Here is a 21,865-nt window from a genome sequence, read left to right as displayed (position 1 = left end):
AAGCGCACCTCAAAAGAAATCGGAAGCGTTGAGGCAAAAACAAAGCGCCAAACAAAAGCCAACAAGCCGTTTAGCTAATAATCTTTCTCCACATTAAAAACAAATTAACATGAAAACAAGAGAGCGAAGGAAACATAATTAAGCCATATTTCTGTTCTGTGTTAATGTGCTGCCTGGTGAAGACAGCTACAGTAATATGCCTCCAAGCTGTGTTTTTAATTCATTATTAATAGATTTCATCTGCGCTCATAAATATGCCTGTGTAATTTAAATAAACACGGCAACGCTAATTACCAAACACATTTGCGTTAATCTATCCACATTTATGTCTGGGTGCCCACGCGCAAGCTGTTTCTAATTAAAAGTACATAAACTGCAGGAGGCTGATTAGGGTGTGTGTACATGGATAAAAAATAAATAAAAAAGGTCAATTTAAGTTTTACTTACCATGTCTTCACATGGGCTATGCAAGATCGATTGGAACATGAAGATACCAAATCTCCATAAACAGTCATGGGGACATAAATCAAAGCTCACATACAGTATCGAACTCAAAAGGCTTTCTGACACCATAGTAAAAAAAACTACTTGCAATGCTTTATTCCAATATCCAGTGCAGCGGGTTACAATGGCACATTACTTCATGTGGTTATGCAGAAAAAAAGCTGGAAAAAAGCAACATTGCTTGGATGCTAATATCATCACATGACATTTCAGGTCAAAATAATAAAAATGTAAACTGTCCAGTCTCATCAAAGCCACACCCTGTAAGACTTGCATACCATCAGTGTGACTTCAACACAAAAATGTAAACAGTGAATCAAATGTATCCCATGACATTTACACATGGAAATATCACTTGATTTCTAGCTGTCGGAATGATATTCCACGAGAACATTTCTTAGCATGACTTGAAGCTATACATTAGCACATAAAGTCGTAATATGATAATAAAAACACAACTAATGGAGTAATGGGTCTTTCGTTTTGGTTACGATAACATAAGACAGTTTGTCATTAATCGAAATGACTGGAAATCTCAAGACGGTTGCTTTAAGGCTGAAAGAGAAGAGCATAGTTCGTAGGATGGTGGTTGGATATTGGATTGTTGAGATATGGGTTAAGTTCTGATTCCTTGCCTTCTCCCAATAGTGGGCATTAGTTCACCCTTAATGGATGTAAAAGCACTGCCAACAGTACACTGTCAACCATATTTCTTCCACCCGTTCATTCCTTCTAAATACACAAGGGGGAGTGAACGAGCACACACACCTCTGGGAGAGGGAATCGGAAACAGCAATGGTTTGTGTGTCCACTGTCGAGAGATGCTGGATAGAAAATGAGCATACTTAGGAGGTACAGTACCAGTATTAGAAAAACTGCTCTAGAGAAACTGTATGCACTGCATGCTCCAATCAAAAGAGTTCAGTGACTGACAAAGCAATGCTTTGCTTAAACTGTCTACGGTGTTGGTCCTTCAATCTAAAAACACTCACAGCCTCTTGGAACACTGTAAAACAGACATTTAAAAGATCATTCTTCATTAAAAAAACACATGGATCAAAATATAACTATATTTATATTCATAAAAACACTGACTAACTTAATATACAATTTAAGCCATCTTAAGGCTAATTTGACTTCACACAAATTATATTTCAAATGTTCCTTTTTCCCCCTCATTAATATATACCAGCATAAGGCAGCAGTAGTCTGTACAAAAAGCAAACACATAAAAAAAAGTCAGTACAACTTCCTCCATGCTATTTCCCTTTATAGTGGTGTTTCTTCACAGGCTGTCCAAAATTTACAAAAGATTAAAAAATAAATAAGCTTAATCCGTTTGGTCCAGAACGATTGTGGACCCAGCCCTAGCTGCCCTCTGACCCTGTGGGGTCAGACGATGTCGGGGTGGCCGAACATCATGTGGTCTCGGCCAGGTGGGTATTGCTGGGTCCAGTCGACCATGGCAGGCTTGAACAGCCCACAGCAACGCAGCTGGAAGAATGACACCAGGTTACGCACCACACCCAAACTATGGAGGGAGAGAAAAGAGAAGAATGGAGAAAGTGAAAGAGAAGCACTGGGCTACAATCCTAAATAGTGTGAGGGAACACTGCTTATTGCTTTCGTCACCAAGTAAACAGAATCGGCAGGTTAGCCTGATGAAGACCACTTACTTGTAAGGGTTCTGTCTGAGGGAGATGGATTGTGGGAGTTTCCTCTGGCGAAGCATCAGGTTTGCCCTCTCTGCGGTGGTCAGGCCGTAGAACGCAATCTATTCAGACAGACACACAGACACACGTCTAACTAAAATAGAAATGCCACTATGCCTCCAAATTGTCACTTCGGCTTACAAGTCGTAAAAAAATGATGATAAAACAACGATAAATAATGCATTCGTTTAAATATTTCCTAAAAAAAGACTAAAGCAAATAGCAGTTCAGCGCTCCTCCCAGCCCGGCATCATTAAGGCAGTGAGAGACATCTCAGTGTGAGTGGGGCCCCAGCAGGGGGGACTGCCCTGGGGAAGGCGCAGCAGCAAGACTGCTTCAACACATCAATCATGAATAATACACGCAGCGTTTGATTCTGAGCAAATCGAAAGAAATACACAGGAAAAACAATGGCAGCTCGAGCAAAACGAGAAAATCAAATAGTGTATGTAGCGCGAGTGCACATTGTAATGCAGTAGTTCTTTAACAGCTCTGAGACAACAGCGTTTCAAGACGTTATTCAAATACAACATACTTGCAGTTGTAACAGTGGAGGTTTTATTGTAGCATCATTTAGCTACTACATACACACACAGTAGAGGTCGACCGATTACCTTGGCAAGGAGCCACAGTAAGGTGCTACTAGCTAGCATTAAACTGATCTTATAAAAAAAACAATCACTAGTTAACTACAAAAGGTTGATGATATGACTAGTTTAACTAGCTTGTCCTGCGTTGCATATAATCAATGCAGTGCCTGTTCATTTATCATCGAATCACAACCTACTTCATCTTCGCCAAACGGGTGATTTAACAAAAGCGCATTCGTGAAAAAAGCACAATCATTACACCAGTGTACCTAACCATAAACATCAATGCCTTTCTTAAAACCAATACACAAGTATATATATTTTAAACCTGCATATTTAGTGAAAATAAATTAATGTTAGCAGGCAATATTATATACCCTGACTCTGTGCAAGCAGAGTCAGGGTATATTCAGCAGTTTGGGCTGCCTGGCTCGTTGCAAACTGTGTGAAGACCATTCCTTCCTAACAAAGACCGTAATTAATTTGCCAGAATTTTACATAATTATGACATAACATTGAAGGTTGAGCAATGTAACCACAATATTTAGACTTAGGGATGCCACCCGTTCGATAAAATACGGAACGGTTCCATATTTCACTGAAAGAATAAACGTTTTGTTTTCTAAATTATAGGTTCCATATTAATGACATAAGGCACATATTTCTGTGTTTATATTATATCATAATTAAGTCTATGATTTGATATAGCAGTCTAAGCGGTGGTAGGCAGCAGCAGGCTCGTAAGCATTCATTCAAACAGCAAGTTTCCTGCGTTTGCGAGCAGCTTTTAGCAATGCTTGAAGCACAGCCCTGTTCATGACTTCAAGCCTATCAACTCCCGAGATTAGGCTGGCAATATTATAGTGCCTATAAGAACATCCAATAGTCAAAGGTATATGAAATACAAATGGTAGAGAAAAATAGTCCTATATTTCCTATAACTACAACCTAAAACGTATTAACTGGGAATATTGAAGACTCATGTTAAAAGGAACCACCAACTGTCATACGTTCATTAGCTTTTTTTACATGGCACATATTGCACTTGTACTTTTACTTTCTTCTCCAACACTGTGTTTTTAGATTATTTCAACCAAATTGAACACGTTTCATTATTTATTTGAGACTAAATATATTTTATTTATGTATTATATCAAGTTAAAATAAAAGTGTTCATTCAGTATTGTTGTAATTGTCATTATTACAAATAAATAAATATATATAAAAATTGGCAGTTTAATCGGTATCAGCATTTTTGTTTGGTCCTCCAATAATCGCTATCGGCGTTGAAAAATCATAATCGGTGGACCTCTAAAAACACAAACACAGTTACCTGGTAGAGCTGTATGACCAGTAGTATGGAAGCCCAGGCGGTATGGAAGAAAGCTAGACAGAAGATGCCCAGTACCCACGAAGAACAGCCCACCAGGGCAGAGATAACACCCCACACACCCTCCTCCTGGTAGTGCAGCGGACAGTGCTTTGACCAGTCTGGCAACAAACACGAGAATGTCAGGCAAGAAGATAATGCATTTACTTAAGAATGTACACAAATAAAGTGCAATAAAGTACTACTGTCTATGTGACTAATTGAGACTGTCACTCACACATGAGACATCCGTAGAACATCCACGCTCCCATCAGGCAGAGAGAGAGCAGGAAGAGAACAAAGAAGTGGTGATTCCTGGCACCTGAAGGAAGTAAGGATGGGTGGAAAGAAGACCGAAACTTGGTCATTAAAACGTATAACTCTGGTGCTGACAAAGTGGCTACTGCTGGCTGTGTATTTGAGTCAGGTAATCTTAGAATACTATATTTCCAAGTGTTCAAATACTAGTTGACTGCCACTACAATGATTGTATTCCACTACACAAACCTATTAGTGCGTATTGAGGCTTAGGGTAGATTATCCTACAAACGATATCTATAATATACGGTAGACAAATATATAAGCTCTGTGGTTTTAGTTACCTATGCAGCCATTGATCCAGATGGAGTGATGATCCTGTTTTGCCACACAGGCGTCACAGGAGAAGCAGTGATTTGCCCTCATTGGCTTCTTCATCTGCATAACCGAAAAACAACAACCAATCAGCAGTTCTTCATATCACCACATTTTCTAAAATGTGAAAGCTTCAGCAAAAACATATTTGTTAATTGGAAGTCTTCAGTATGCCGCTAATAGCTATGGTTTGAGTAAATGTGTTGGAATGTGACCGGCCGACTTTGGTCCTTGTGGCTTACCATACAGGAAGTGCAGAAGATCCTGGGGTCCAAGCAGCCCGCCTCTGCCAGCAACACCACATTCTGTTGGAGACACGGAAGACTAACAAGATCAAAATCACATCCATGTCATTGAAGTAGATAGGCAGCTATGTCACATGCCAACTTCCCCTCGAGCCTGACCCGGGTAAATGTTGTGACCTGTCCATAATGTTTTCTAGCAGTCTTTTTTTTTTTTTTAACAATAGTGATGGAACAACGCCTCTCCCGATGTCCTGCTCCTTACCATTTTTTTCTCTTCCTCGGTTGCCTTGACGATGCCGGGGTCAGTCCTACAGGAGCGGAGGTAGTAGTAGAGCAGAGCTGTGGCGTTGAAAGTGAACAATACCTGTACCGTGGCACTGGGACAATGTAGGGAGACGGGTTAAGGACATAACGGCACACCAAATACAGTAGGTGTATGCCAACCTACCTTGGAAGTCATGTTCTACCTGATAATTAAATTGCACCCACCTAGTGTCCCAGGACTAAATAAGTCCCTGATTAGAGGGGAAGAACAAAGAAAACACAACTGACAGGTCCAGATTTGAATTGTATGGGTATGAAACACAGTATATTGCATTAACTACTTTTAACACTTAAACCATGACACTGGACCGAGATGTACTTGGCGCAAAAGCGCGGCGCAGCGATAGTGCTGCAGCCTCTCAAGCACATATATTACCCATAGCAGCATGGGTAGAAAATACCACCCGAACCCTATACTTTCGTGCTGTCTACCATGTATACACTGTACCCCGCCATCTGATAAAATTTGCAAGGAGGAAGGAGCTCCAGCTCTCCTTAACCTCTTCAACCTATGGGGGCGCTATTTCATTATTGGATAAAAAAACGTGCCCGTTTTAAGCTCAATATTTTGTCACAAAAAGATGCTCGACTATGCATATAATTGACAGCTTTGGAAAGAAAACACTCTGACGTTTCCAAAACTGCAAAGATATTATCTGTGAGTGCCACAGAACTGATGCTACAGGCGAAACCAAGATGAAACTTCAAACAGGAAATGAGCAGAATTTGAGGCTCTGTTTTCCATTGTCTCCTTATATGGCTGTGAATGTGCCAGGAATGAGCCTGCCCTTTCTGTCGTTTCACCAAGATGTCTGCAGCATTGTGACGTGTTTGTAGGCATATCATTGGAAGATTGGCCATAAGAGGCCACATTTACCAGGTGTCCACCCGGTGTCCTTTGTCTAAATTGGTGCGTAATCTTCAGCTGCAGGCATTTTCCCATGGGATTCAGAGGGGAAAGCACACTTCCACGAACGATATATCGAAGAGATATGTGAAAAACACCTTGAGGATTGATTCTAAACAACGTTTGCCATGTTTCAGTCGATATTATGGAGTTAATTTGGAAAAAAGTTTGGCGTTTTGATGACTGAATTTTCGGTTTGTTTTGGTAGCCAAACGTGATGCACCAAACGGAGCGATTTCTCCTATACAAAGAATATTTTTGGACAAACTGAACATTTGCTATCTAACTGAGTCTCCTCATTGAAAACATCTGAAGTTCTTCAAAGGTAAATGATTTTTATTTGAATGCTTTTCTGGTTTTTGTGAAAATGTTGCCTGCTGAATGCTAACGCTAAATGCTACGCTAGCTATCAATACTGTTACACAAATGCTTGTTTTGCTATGGTTAACAAAAGGCTAAGCTTGAGAGCTAGCATATTGATTTCATTTCATTTGCGATTTTCATGAATAGTTAACGTTGCGTTATGGTAATGAGCTTGAGGCTGTATTCACGATCCCGGATCCGGGATGGCTCATCGCAACAGGTTAAAGAGATGGGCTTGGTTAGGCTGGACTAGAATGGGCTGGATTGAATTAGACCGAGAGACTAGGACAGTCAATGACAGGGGAGCTTTTTAAGTGTTGATTTAGTACAGTGTTACATGCCAGGCAAACACAGAATGTAGAGTGCTGTGCTGGGTTGGAGTGAGAGTGTCAGAGGCCCTGTGTTAAAGGATATCAGGCAGGAACCACAGGCACCAGGTGACCAGCATCCAGAAGACTGACGCCATGAGAGCTGTAGCAGGAACCAGCGACTGCAGGGCCTGGCTCGCCAACTGCCTGCAAGTGCACACACACTTATTGTATACGTTATAACATTGTTTCAACTAATAGAAGTCTTGAGTGAAAATTAAAAATGAGTTGTGCCATAAATGCTCCTAAAGTACATTTTCTACTTAATGAGCAGTCGTGTCAGCAAACGACTGCCCAGGGAGATTTGACAGAACCAAGCACGGACAATATGAATAAAAGCAGGCTACTACTAGTCAGTATGTGAGCGCCATCTTGCGGGAGGTCCCTAGTAATACCAACAGAGCTCTCGACATGGGGTGCACTGCAGATCTCTCAATGCATCTCAGTTAACTAGCAGTTGAAGAACACTCATAACAGCTGATCAACCCTAACCACTGTGATGGTGTGTGGTCTCGTCTACTGGATTGACCACGGGCAGGCCAATGTGCGTTCTCACCGTTGGGCCAGGTTGACCACAGCCATCACACAGGCCAGCAGAACCCCTTTTAGCAGCCAGGATTCTGAGCTCAAGTCAGCGATCGCTCCCAAACTGCCCAGCACAGCAACGCTGAACATAAACTGAAGACACACCTAAACAGAGACCAGGACACAGAGAGATAATCACGTAGATAATCTTTAAAAAGAGAAATACTAGTATTAATTTCAACCAAAATGTGAGGAAAACTGCAGCGTTGGGATCTCTATTTTAAGCAAGAGGTTAATTATTGTTCTCCCTTATGCTGTCGCACACACAATACTGGAAATATGGGTTAACATCTCTCATAGACATTTGTTGAGGATACGAAAGTGTAGTGCCCCACACACCCTGTGTGTTGAAGTAACATAGGCAGAGGAAAAGTCTGTTCGTGGTGTCCATACCCTGTATCGGTTAACTAGGCGCAGGCAGCGGGAGCTGGAGCGTATCCTCTCCTGCTTGATGTGGTTGAGCATGTGGATGAGCAGTGGGCTGTGCACCTGGTGGGCCAGGTCTATGGGTGTGTGACCCTGAGGAGACAAACGCAAGTCACACCATCACACTCGCAATCCTTAGTTAACCTCACACACTATAGTCACTAGGGCCATCGCTCATCCATTTATATGTACATTTTCTTATTCATCCCTTTACATTTGTGTGTATAAGGTAGTCATTGTGAATTTGTTAGATTACTTGTTAGATATTACTGCACTGTCGGAACTAGAAGCACAAGCATTTCGCTACACTCACATCAACATCTGCTAACCATGTGTATATGACCAATACAATTTGATCTACGATAGCAAATAAATATGCACAAGTTCATCTTTTAAAACAGGCCAACACATGTATTCCCCCCCCCCCCCCCCACAACCAGAGGTGTGTAACTGTGTGTGAAGACAACCCATCGCTATATGGCAGCCAGTGTCCTCCAGGAGCTCACATTTATGATAGGATTAATTAGTGTGTGTGTGTGTGTGTGCGCGAGAGAGTCTGAGTAGGTTCTCACGTTGGCGTTCTCGGCATCCACGCTAGCCCCGGCCTCCAACAGGACGTGTGCAGCGTCCACGTTTCCCGCCAGCACGGCACAGTGCAGGGGAGAGTTCCTGTTCACTTTGTCCACCGCACTCACCGACGCATTGCATTTCATCAGGAAGTTAGTGGGCTCGGGCCTGCATTCAATTATTAGTTTATTGACTTCAGATATCCCCACCCTAACACTAGCCATGACCTGTTTAACTAGTACATTTCCAAAACAGCCTAATAGGCCAGTTATTGAGGACATAATGTTATTGTAAGAATACATGGAAAAGAAACAACTAATCATTGGGTTGCAGGGAAACGTACCCAATGATTTTCTGTGCTGCCAACATCAAGGGTGTCTGCCCATTTGAGTCAGGAAGGTCAACTTCCTACAACAGAAAAAAATTGAAAATAAACACTCATTGAAAAAAAAAAGGGCATGTTAGACTGAAGGGAGAATAAAAGAGAAAATAAGGATGAGAAAGCACAAGAATAAATGTGAGAATGAGTGTGGCTGAGAGAGGAAAAGAGAGCAAGAGTCTCACCTGTCCCTTGGCCATGAGGTAGGCTGCTATGGGCATGTGTTGGAAGAGGATTGCCAGATGCAGGCTGCGGTAGCCCTCCCCGTCGGCCACAGATGGGTCTGCTCCGTACCGCAGCAGCTGGATCACCATGGAGAGGTGGCCCTGCCTGTCCAGACAACCAAACATAAAATCACCAAACCATATTGATATGTACCCAATAACACAATTCATATCTCGGATCTCGTGCTTCTACACCTGCATTGCTTGGTGCTTACCCTGGCGTGGCGTTTTGATAACCATGTAAATCTCTCTAGGATATGGTGACTTATCAATATATTTTGGCTTTATTTTACCCCCCTAATTTGTTGCTAATGTGGCTACCATAAAGGACTATAAATGCAATGATCTGGACGAGACTGCCGAATTGAGGCAAAGGTAAGAATCTCTGAATTAACAATCTAATGTTAGCTAAATATAGTAACAAATAAAATGGACAATTATGTGAACTGTCTTGTGCAAGTTTTAAATTGACAATACCTATTATCAAAGGTGTCAGCTAGAGATGACGTGCAGGAGCTTGCACGGAATTGTAGTCTTGCATGAGGTCTACTTTGATGATAAATATAGGCAAATATAATGATAAAAGTCCCCTTGTCCGAGAGAGATTTCCCTGGTTATCAAAACGTCACGCCAGGGTAAGCACCAAACGTCACGCCAGGGTAAGCGTGCACGAAACACAGCCCTTATTTTAAGCGCTTCTAAAAAACAATCCCCTATGGAAAAAATGATTGGAACCATTTCCATGTTTGGCTCTATGACACAGTAAATGAGAACTTGCCTCCAACCAAATTCATTTGAATAATTTAGTCCAGGCCATTTTTTGTTTTACTTTGAAGTGGATCAAACAAATACACTTGTGAACAAAGCAAGTTTTCCATTTAAACGTATCTGAGAAGAAATAGTAAATCATGTAAGTGTGCCAATATATTTGACCGAAACTGTAAGGGTGGATAGAGAGGGAGAGGGGGTGACCTTGCCTACCAACAAAGCAATTACCTTATGGCCCAATGCAGGGGTGTGGAGTTCAGGTCACCACCTAGCTGGTCTATGGCGGCCCCTTTGGATATATAATACCTACGAAAGAGAATTGAACAGACATCTTAAAAATACACCTACCAATGTCTTTGCACAGGAATCTTCCGCTTAGCATGGGTTCCTCTTTGGGAATGACATTGGCTTGAAAAAAACTCCACATTCAAAATCTAAATGTAAAACTACATTCCTAAATCAGACACACGTTTGATGTAGAGCCCTTACTTGACCACCTCTGCACGGTTGTTAATGGCTGCCCAGTGTAAGAGGGAGACATTCTCCTTGTCAGGCTGCCTCACATCGTAACCAGCCTCCACCAGTTCCTTACATCGGTCCAGAATACCAAACCTAGAATCCAAGCACAGGGGACAAGATATTGAAAATCGATCCACTCGCACATAGAATAAAACTTTCTATCCATCGATCTATCCCTGGTCAAATATTCTGGAAGGTGTACTGGAATATAAGCATGAATCAAAAGGAAAATTTGGTACACTAAATGAGGTTACCATTTTTACAACTAGTGGTAAGCTACAAGATTGTCATGTCATATCTATGTACTGACACTAGGGGTAGGTATTTAGTCATGTTCATAAATTGATGCCATGGCTTTTCTGCATTTGGTCAGAAAAGTTATGGTAGTTATTAGCATGCTTGACTACAATGACATTTACATGGTCTGGTTGGAGAACAGAAATGTTGAGTTTGAGAGAGAAGTTGACCGGAAGGATGCAGGATTTTCACAGGAACAAAACCAAACACATGGTCTTATGTGGGACCAGTGTGGGGAAATAGAATTATGAAAATGTATGCAGTCACCCATGTAAGTCGCTCTGGTTAAAAGCATCTAATAAATTACTAAAATGTTGGCACCAAACAGAATTTAAGGAACACCAGAAATATTGACAGATTTGATTCTGATTTAGCTTAGAATTATATAAATAAGGCATATGCACATCCCTGAGTAAGTTATCAATTTCCCTGTGCCATCCAAATGTGTGCAGAGCCAAGGTAACATGACTAAAGAAAGTAGTTTATCAAACCAGAAATTCGCAGCTTTCTGGTGGTTTAAAACGGCCCCGCAACATGGTTTATAAAATTATATAAAATGTGCACCAACTCGCATAGAAAGGGACGAAAGTACAGTAGCTCCGGTAATATAGAGCATAACTTTCGAGTGGCTTGGGCTAGAAACGCACGGTTTTAAGTGATGTAAAAGCTCAAGCACAACTGTCACGGTGCTCCGGTTTCCTCTTTGGCAGTGGAACTCAAGAGACAGCGTGAAAGTGAAGTCAGACTGGCCCGTTTGGTCTTACAAGCGAAATAAAAAAAGTATCCACTTTGCGCAACCGCTCCAACAACTAAGAAAACCCATCACTCTCTGCACAGCCCACTCATCATCATGGCTAAATAACATTTTAAAAACTGATGGCGATGCGCAGAAACAACAGACTGATTAAAGCAGCTGAGTCACGTGTGACAATTTATGGAGAACTCATTCTGAACGACATCACTCTGAACTCCGTTTGATATTCTATTTGTAGAACGCATAAGGTTGCATTCTGTGCTCAGTCATTCATTTTGATATAAGAAACACCATTATTTGTTGGTATCAAGGAGGGGATTCGTTTAAGCCAGCCCGGGCAGGCATTAGCGGGCAGCCTGCCATGAGCCAGGTGCCCTATTCTGGCTAACAGCAAAGTAGGCTTAAAACAAAAGTGATGTAGGTTAAACACTAGTATTCGGTATTTTCACATGCAAAAGTGATACGTTTTTTAAAATCAAAAGCAATCTCACTTCCCAATAAAAACTACACTGAACATAAATGCATCATGTAAAGTGTTGGTCCCATGTTTCAGGCATTGAAATAAAAGATCTCAGAAAGGTTCCAAATGTTCCATAAAAAACACACAAATCCTGGTTCGTGAGAATTTCTCCTTTGCCTAAATAATCCATTCACCTGACAGGTGTGGCATATCAAGAAGCTGCTTAAACAATGTGATTATCTACCTGTACATGATCATCTGATCATTTATCACTCCAGTGTTAATCTGCAATATTGTAATTATTCGCCTACCTCCTCATGCCTTTTGCACACATTGTATATAGACTCCCCCTTTTTTCTCTGTGTTATTGACTTGTTAATAGTTTACTCCATGTGTAACTCTGTGTTGTCTGTTCACACTGCTATGCTTTATCTTGGCCAGGTCGCAGTTGCAAATGAGAACCTGTTCTCAACTAGCCTACCTGGTTAAATAAAGGTGAAATAAAAAATAAAAATATTTAAAAAACAGGTGCACCTTGTGCTGGGGACAAAAGGCCACTCTGGAATGTTCAGTTTTATCACACACAAAAGTTATGAGGGAGTGCGCAATGAGGGAGTGTGCAACTGGCATGCTGACTGCAGGAATGTCCACCAGAGCTGTTGCCAGAATTTCATTTAATGTTAGTTATTCTACCATAAGCCGCCGCCAACGACATTTTAGAGAATTTGGTAGTACGTCCAACCGGCCTCAACCCGGCAACCACGTGTACGGCGTCTTGTGGGCGAGCGGTTTGCTGATGTCAATGTTGTGAACAGAGTGCCCCAAGGTGAAAGTGGCGTTCATGGTAGAAAATCCATGTAATTTATGTATAATACTGTTTATGCATCGAATAAGGTTTCTCAGTACTCTCTCATCTGTGTCTGTGGGACTGAGTTGGGCCTCTTGGGCTTGGTGCTGGCAATTGATTTATGATGGCTTGGAGAGAACCTACAGCCTGCATTCCATAGAATGAGTTGGTGTTTGTATACTGTGACCTACCAGGGAGGAGATGTCTCTGGTGTGGACGGCTGATGGGAGGAACCTCGTCTTAGGGGCCAAACCCTGGTTTCCACACAATTGGAAGAGTCTTCACAGTAAACGCTATCTGGCTGGGGGATACTCCTTTCTCACATACTAATCCTAACCTTTGACCTATTTCAGACATCTGCAGTTTGTCACTTATTCAGGAGGATGTCCCTTAACTATAAAATACTGTGGCTCAGTTCTGCTCGTTGGGCTCTCGGCAAACACTTAAGCGTGGTCTATGACCAGCTTCAGTATTGCAATAATTAAAACAATATTAAAAAATGATTGTTTGAAGAAATAAAGTCTCTCTCGCTTGGTTAGAATTTCCACCACAGGTTATGGTATGGGCAGGCATAAGCTACGGACAACAAACGCAATTGCATAAAAAAAATTAATGGTCATTTGAATACACAGACGACGAGATCCTGAGGCCTGAGATCACTGTGACGAGATCCTGAGGCCCATTGTCGTGCCATTCACCAAAGATTAAGATAGGCAAAAGAACGCAAATACAGATACTGGACAGAAGAACTCTGCCTAGAAGGCCAGAGTCACCTCTTCACTGTTGACGTTGAGACTGGTGTGTTGCGGGTACTATTTAATGAAGCTTCCAGTTGAGGACTTGTGAGGCGTCGGTTTCTCAAACTAGACACTCTAATGTACTTGTCCTCTTGCTCAGTTGTGCACTAGGGCCTCCCACTCTATTCTGGTTAGAGCCAGTGTCCACTGTTCTTTGAAGGGAGTAGTACACAGCGTTGTACCAGATCTTCAGTTTCTTGGCAATTTCTCACCTAGAATAGCCTTCAGTTCTTCGTTTCTTGCCATTTTGAAGCCTGTAATCGAACCCACAAATGTTGATGCTCCAGAATAAATCAGCCAAGACCTCAGAAAAATGTGTAGACCTCCACAAGTCTGGTTCATCCTTGGGAGCAATTTCCAAACGCCTGAAGGTACCACGTTCATCTGTACAAAAAAATAGTACTCAAGTATAAACACGATGGGACCACGCAGCTATCATACCACTCAGGAAGGAGACGCGTTCTGTCTCCTAGAGATGAACGTACTTTGATGCAAAAAGTGCAAATCAATCACAGAACAGCAAAGGACCTTGTGAAGATGCTGGAAGAAATAGGTACAAAAGTATCTATATCCACAGTAAAACGAGTCCTATATCAACATAACCTGAAAGGCCGCTCAACAAGACAGACACCACTGCTCCAAAACCGCCATAAAAAGCCAGACTACGGTTTGCAACTGCACATGGGGACAAAGACTGTACTTTTTGGTGAAATGCCCTCTGGTCTGATGAAACAAAAATAGAACTGTTTGGCCATAATGACCATCGTTGTTTGGAGGAAAAAGGGGGTGGCTTGCAAGCCAAAGAACACTATCCCAACTTTGAAGCTTGAGCGTTGCAGCATCATGTGGTGGGGGTGCTTTGCTGCAGGAGGGACTAGTGTACTTCACAAAATAGATGGCATCATGAGGTAGGACAATTATGTAGTTCTATTGAAGTGAACTCTCAAGACATCAGTCAGAAAGTTAAAGCTTGGTCGCAAATGGGTCTTCCAAATGGACAATGACCCCCAAGCAATCTTCCAAAGTTGTGGCAAAATTACTTAAGGACAACAAAGTCAATGTATTGGAGTGGCCATCAAAGCCCTGACCTCAATCCCATAGAACATTTATGGGCAGAACTGAAAAAGAGTGTGTGAGCAAGGAGGCTAACAAACCTGACTCAGTTACACCAGCTCTGTCAGGAGGAATGGGCAAAAATTCACCCAAACTATTGTGGGAAGCTTGTGGAAGGCTACCTGAAACGTTTGACCCAAGTTAAACAATTTAAAGGCAATGCTACCAAATATTAATTGAGCGCGTGTAAACTTCTGACCCACTGGGAATGTGATGAAAGAAAAGCTGAAATAAATCACTCTATTATTCTGACATTTCACATTCTTAAAATAAAAGTGGTGATCCTAACTGACCGAAGACAGGGAATTTTTACTATGATTAAATGTCAGGAATTGTGAAAAACTGAGTTTTACCTCTCTGGGATTTAAGTCAAAACTGTAACTTGGCCACTCAGGAATATATCCTGTCTTCATGGTAAACAACTCCAGTGTATATTTGGCCTTGTGTTTTCGGGTATTGTCCTGCTGAAAGGTACTCAGTAATGTGTTTTAGTGGATTTGCTCAGGCTTCCTTCTTTTCGCTCTGTCACTTAGGTTAGTATTGTGTAGTAACTACAATGTTGTTTATCCGTTTTCTCCTATCACAGCCATTAAACTGTCACATTGGCCCCATGGTGAAATCCTAGAGCGGTCCATTTCCACTTCTGCAACGGAGTTAGGAAGAACACCTGTATCGTAGTGACTGAGTGTATTGATACACCATCCAAAGTGTAATAAATACCTTCACCATGCTCAAAGGGATATTCAATTTCTACGTTTTATTTATACCCATCTACCAATAGGTGCCCTTCTTTGCGAGACATTAGAAAACCTCCCTGGTCTTTGTGGTGTAATCATTGTTTGAAATTCACTCCTCGACTGAGGGACCTCACAGATAATTGGATGTATGGGGTACAGAGAAAAGGTAGTAATTTAAAAAAAATAATTTTAAACCCTATTATTGCACAGAGTGAACCCATGCAACTTATGTGACTTAAGAGTCCTGTTTATTGACTACAGCTCAGCTTTCAACACCATAGTGACCTCAAAGCTCATCATTAAGCTAAAGGACCCTAGGACTAAACGCCTCAACTGGATCTTTTACTTCCTGACAGGCTGCCCCCGGGTGGTAAGGGAAGGCAACAACACATCTTCCACGCTGATCCTTAAAACGGGGGCCCTCCAGGGGTGCGTGCTTGGTCCCCTCCTGTACTCCCCGTTCACCCACGACTGCAAGGCCAAGCACAACTCCAACACCATCATTTGTCATGGACTACAGGAAAAGGAGGGCCTAGCATGCCCCCATTCACGTCGACAGGGCTGTAGTGGAGCAGGTCGAAAGCTTCAAGTTCATTGGTGTCCACATCACCAAAAAATGATCATGGTCCAAACACACCAAGACAGTTGTGAAGAGGGCATGACAATGCCTATTCCCCCTCAGGAGACTGAAAAGATTTGGCATGGGTCCTCAAAAAGTTATACAGCTGCACCATCGAGAGCATCCTGACTAGTTGCATCAATGCCTGCTATGGCAATTGCTCGGCATCTGACCACAAGGCGCTACAGAGTGTAGTGCGTACGTCCCAGTACATCAATGGGGCCAAGCTTCCTGCCATCCAGGACCTCTATACCAGGCAGTGTCAGAGGAAGGACCTAAAAATTGTCAAAGACTCCAGCCACCCTAGTCAGAGGCGGTTCGCTCTGCTACGGCACGGCAAGCAGTACCGGAGTACCAAGTCTAGGTCCAAAATGCTCCTTAATAGCTTTTACCCCCCCCCCCAGCAATAAGACTGCTGAACAGTTAATCAAAGTTACATATTACCTCACTTTAACCCTTAAATGTAACTAACCCCACACATTGACTCTGTACCAGTACCCCCTGTATATAGCATCATGTTATTTTTTTAATAATTCTTTAATTTAGTAAAGTATTTTCTTAACTCTTATTTTTCATACAACTGCATTGTTGGTTAAGGGCTTGTAAGTAAGCATTTCACAGTAAGATCTAGACTGGTTGTTTTCGGCGCATGTGACAAAATATTTTATTTGTTAAGTACATATTTACTCCTGTGCTTAAGGTTGAATACTTATTGAAACAAGACATTTCAGATGTTCCTTTTTATTCTAAAAACATAATTCCACTTTGAAATGATGGGGTATTGTGTGTAGGCCAGTTACAAAAAAAATCTCAATCAAATTTTAGATTCAGGATGTAACCCAACAACATGTGGAAAAAGTCCAGGGGTGTGCATACTTTCTGAAGGCACTGTTGATGGGAGGGCATACAGGCTGTCGACTATTAACGTGTAATTTGTCTAAATGAGTAATGGAAACACTTCAAACACTACATTTTTATTCAACACTAGGTTTTGCAAAATAGTGTTTGAGCACTGCACAAGTTAATGGAAACCGCTAATGGTTGAAATGACACCGACCCTGTATTCAAGAGCATGTGTCTCAAACAAATAGCAAGCTAAAGTCAGCTGGCTATAGTTAATAACTTCCGTGTGTAATCATTTGGGCTATAGAGAACATACAAGCAACTATAATTTGCATCTATCAACTATAATTACAGCACAATTTTGAATACCGATTGCACTCCAAAATTCCCAGTAAGGAAACAAGTTTGTTGCGTGGAGTGCATGCGGACAGTCTCCAGAGAAGGTAGTGATCACACAGCGAGAAGATCTGTTTGCGAGAGTCCCCCGCAATGTTTTTTTTTTTTACAGATCTACACGATTCACGTAGATAAATATCGCCAAAGAGTGACAAGTTTGCAATCCCTGAAAGCTATTCAGTCCTCAGTATTGCCATTTGGCAATTCTTACTGCTCTGATCACTACTGCTTTGTGGATCTCAAGGGATGATTTCAAATGAAAATATATTACCCATATAGTGCACTACTTTTGACCTGAGCTATGGGGCTGGGATCAGAACAATTGCATTGAGTGGGCATTTATAGGGTTTAATATGAGACACAACAGTGGTGAATCTTACTGTGTTGCTTTGACAATGTCCCAGCTGCTGCTGTCATCCATATGAGACCGTTTCTTGGGCTGCTGAGTGGGGTCTATCATCTGGTCAGCTCGTGGGCCAAATTGGCCATGGAAAGCAGGCATGAACCCGTGCGACAAACCACCGCCGTGACCCCCGAATCCATGCACCGCAGGCCCATGCGAGTGACCCCCGTGGCCTTGGCAACTGTCATGGTTGTGAACCTGTCAAATACACAAAAAGAGAGAATGGGTACATTATCAACTGAAGATGGAAATTCTCGATTTTGGTAAGTTTGCCTGACTTCCAAATAGATGGTACGCAGTGATTGACATTAAGGGTTGGCCTACTGCCTGGGGCATTTGAACTGAGCAGTCATGCAAGTTGAGCGTGCTCAGAGGTTGACCCATTGGGCATGTGATAAAAAAAGACAAAATCATGAAAACAACCAAACTGCAAAGAATTCCAGTAGCCTGATCTTTCTGGTTCCTCCCCATTGTTTAAGAAAAAGACAGACAAGTTATGGCATTTAGGCAATTCTATGGTAATGGATTTGCACTGAGACTCAAATGTATGCCAAACAAAAAAACATTGATTTCAAAGTTTAACAAACCATTAAAACTCCATGTACAAGGACTACTTTGAACAACTTACACTGAAGATTTTACAAAAAAACATTTACTGCAAGAACTGTGCAGCTGCAAAGTGAGCTAACAGAATTTTGGTAAAATCTCCCTCAGTTTAAAAAAAAAAATCTGTCCAAGTTTCCCAAACATTCTGTTAAATCCCTGAATTAAGATTCAACAATGTTTGCAGAATGAAATGGGGCACCAGCTATGACTAATCTATTATTTTGTTTAACTACAGTAAGTGAAGTGGATTTACACCCAGTAACTGAATTGCGATAACAGAATTTAATCATGGGTCCCTGATCTGTACTCCACAGAAATGCATAATTATGGATATGAATGTCATTCTCTTCATGGTAATGCATCCTAAATAGGTATACAAAAGGTATATATATGCAATATCCTCCTTTGCATATGTGGGTATTATTCTACACACTGGCAATTATGTTAATGAGCTTTGCCCCCAAACAAGACCAAATAGGTTGGTCCAGCCAAATCTGAACCAATTATAGATGTTTATTTTTCACACGTTTGAACATCAAAGTACAGCACAGTTTAGCGCAGTACAGTAAAGCACAGTATAGTTCAGTCGTAGAGTATAGTACATTAATTTACTCAACTCATGTGCTCTACTGTGTAATGTAGTATACTTTTCTTTAAAAGGTGACTACGGGTCCTGGCACCCAGTAAAAAGGCTATCACTAGGAAATGGCTACAAAAAGACCCTCCCACAGTGACACAATGTATAGACATTGTAGAAGAAATACACCACATGGAGCGTATGACCTTTGCTTTAATTAAGAACTCAGCAGGAGAGAGGTCAAGAATACTGGGAAAAATGGGTTTCGTACTTGGAAAAGGTCTAATTCAAAGATGTCAATGTAACGAATATGATGATGAAGGTATGAAGTGCACTGTAACTGCCAGATCATTTTTTGTTCTATTATTTGATTTTATTTGTACTTTCTTTGTGTTCCTACAATAAAAAAAAGTATAAAAAATCAATTTAATAAAAGGTGACTAAGAAGCACTCATTATTTCAAATATAACATGTCATATTATACAGCATATAAACACTAAATAGGTCAGGAACCAGATAGGTAGCCTAAGAATTACTAAGGCTATATATTTTATGGCCTATTTAAATTATTTCAAGGCTATAGCCTACAGAGTGCGACACACTAGGCTGGCAGGAACATGATATTTTGGTAGGCAATTTATTTTTGTAATCATTTACTTATTAAACATGCATTTGGAATTTCTTGTAAAAACTCATTCTTACATAATGTTGTAGACAAAATAATGAAAAGGGCTTTGCGGTAGCTTCAATAATGACACAGACTTGAAGTTGAACAAGTCATTGCACGAATAGATTTTTTTTAATGCACGACTTGGCCTTAACTCGACCCATTCTTCCTGGGACTCGACTTGAGAGACGGACCTAGTGACTGGAAAAATAATTACAATGGATGGGTATAATGTGTTGCGTTCCAACAGGAATTTGTTGCCAACAAACAATGGTTGCCAACAAACAATGCATAAAAGGTTGTATAGCAGCATAATAAAATACCAGGTAGGGAGTGGGCTATTTAATTACGTTTTTCATTCACCATGTTTACTCCGAAAAATGTCTGTCCTCACTCTGGTAGCCTATGGACAAACATGAACTTCTTCGGGATCAGTGTCATGTCCACAGGACGGTTAAGCTAACGTAGGCTAATGCGATTAGCATGAGGTTGTAAGTAACAACATTTCCCAGGACATAAGACATATCTGATATAGGCAGAAAGTTTAAATTATTGTTAATCTAACTGCACTGTCCAATTTACAGTAGCTATTACAGTGAAAGAATGCCATGCTATTGTTTTAGGAGTGCACAATTTTGAACATGAAGTTATTTATAAACAAATTAGGCACATTTGGGCAGTCTTGATATATTTAAAAAATGCAACAAATGTAATGGTTCATTGGATCAGCCTAAAAAAAAGTGTACATGCACTGCTGCCATCTAGTGGTCAAAATCTAAACAGCACCCAGCCTGGAATAATACATTATGGCCTTTCCTTGCATTTCAAAGATGGTACAAAAAAATACAACAGTTGTTTTTTCTTTGGATGATCCTTCACCAGATCTATTGTGTTATATTCTCCAACATTTCCACAAACTTTAAAGTGTTTCCTTTCAAATGCTACCAAGAAAATGCATATCATTGCTTCATGGCCTGAGATACAGGCAGTTAGATTTAGGTATATCATTTTAGGTGATTTTTTAATATTTTTTATTATTTTTTATGGAAGGATCCTTAAGAGGTTTTTACCAGCTACGTGGTGAGTTGATGCCTATTCGGCAGCTAGTTAATTAGGTGAATTGATCATGCTACTCTGTACTATATGCGTTGTTTGTTGGCAACCTTGTACTTTCCTACGTTTTTAGAAAAGATTCCCGTTTGAACGTTTCACAAATTATTACCCATCCGTGACTTGATCCCATATCTGGGAAACAGCCACCAGTTGATAGACCTAGTTATGCTAGTTACTGCAGCTTTGTTAGAAAGTTACCTAATACAGTTTCCCAGTTCTACGATACACACATACAGCTACCTAATCAACCTAGCTACAGTAGCTATACTGAATAACGTCAGCTGCATAGACGATGACAGTTGTCTGAAATGTTGTTGGTAATCTAACATTACATACCTACTGATCAGTGCTAGTTTAGTTATTAGCTATACATCTGCCTTGACATGCTTGACTGCTACCTCTTCTCAATGGCATTTCCCCAAACTTGCTGCCAATTCATGAAGCGTCCAACCTTAGGCTAACTAGCTACCTAGCTAGATATGATGGCTATGTTAGCACCACTCTAAATAGAAAGCAAGTATTCCCTTCCTCTTCAATCAAGAATCACTGTAAAGTTAAACTTACGCCGTTATCTCCCTTCCAATCCATTGTACAGCCAGAAATGTGACGAGAGGACAACGAAAATCGTTTAATTTTGCGCGAACTCCCTTCGGCCTCAACTTCCTTCTTCTTCTTCTTCCTCAGTGATTTTATATGGCGGTTGGCAACCAACTAAGGTGCATTACCTCCGCCAACTGGACTGGAGTGTGGCCAAGAGACAGTGAAGGTCATTCTTAGTTTAGTGGTGTAGTCATTGTGCGTTTCAATTGATATTGTTAATTCTGTCTATCTACTCCGATTTTAGAGCACTCTCAAACAGAGTAACTGATGAATTTACAATATGCCCGGTGGCAAAAAAAATACATTTATTAAATTGTTGCCAGCAGCACAGTTAGTCACCAATGTTATGGATAACATGAAAACAGCCTAACCAGCTCTACTTGTTCGAGTAAAATAGTCAAGAGTGGGGGTGTTCTCTCATTCGTGTAACTAGCCAACGTTAGCCAGTTAGCTGACTACAGTTGAACGCTTGCCAGAGCGTCCAGTGTACGCTCCGAATGCTCCGAGAGCGAAACGCTCTGAATTTATGAACCTATGAATCAACAATCTGACT

General features: G+C 41.1%; 1 protein-coding gene across 1 annotated transcript; it reads right to left on the bottom strand.

Annotated features, from left to right (window-relative positions):
• Nucleotides 1–575: 575 nt before the first annotated feature.
• Nucleotides 576–21,432, bottom strand: LOC124033181 (putative palmitoyltransferase ZDHHC13). Its single transcript, XM_046345144.1, has 17 exons — nucleotides 21,277–21,432; nucleotides 17,727–17,947; nucleotides 10,454–10,576; nucleotides 10,193–10,270; nucleotides 9,158–9,302; nucleotides 8,937–9,001; nucleotides 8,599–8,761; nucleotides 7,994–8,119; nucleotides 7,572–7,705; nucleotides 7,062–7,162; nucleotides 5,316–5,440; nucleotides 5,051–5,113; nucleotides 4,778–4,871; nucleotides 4,414–4,497; nucleotides 4,140–4,297; nucleotides 2,181–2,278; nucleotides 576–2,035 (listed from the first exon to the last, which is right to left on the bottom strand). Exons 1-17 carry the CDS (start codon nucleotides 21,298–21,300, stop codon nucleotides 1,897–1,899), a joined length of 1,941 nt encoding a protein of 646 aa, XP_046201100.1. The 5' UTR covers nucleotides 21,301–21,432; the 3' UTR covers nucleotides 576–1,896.
• Nucleotides 21,433–21,865: the final 433 nt, after the last annotated feature.

This window comes from Oncorhynchus gorbuscha, linkage group LG04 (genome assembly GCF_021184085.1).
Source record: "Oncorhynchus gorbuscha isolate QuinsamMale2020 ecotype Even-year linkage group LG04, OgorEven_v1.0, whole genome shotgun sequence".
Classification (NCBI taxonomy): Eukaryota; Metazoa; Chordata; class Actinopteri; order Salmoniformes; family Salmonidae; genus Oncorhynchus; species Oncorhynchus gorbuscha.
The sequence above is the reverse complement of the archived record's forward strand: the minus strand, read 5'-3'. Positions and strand labels throughout refer to the sequence as shown.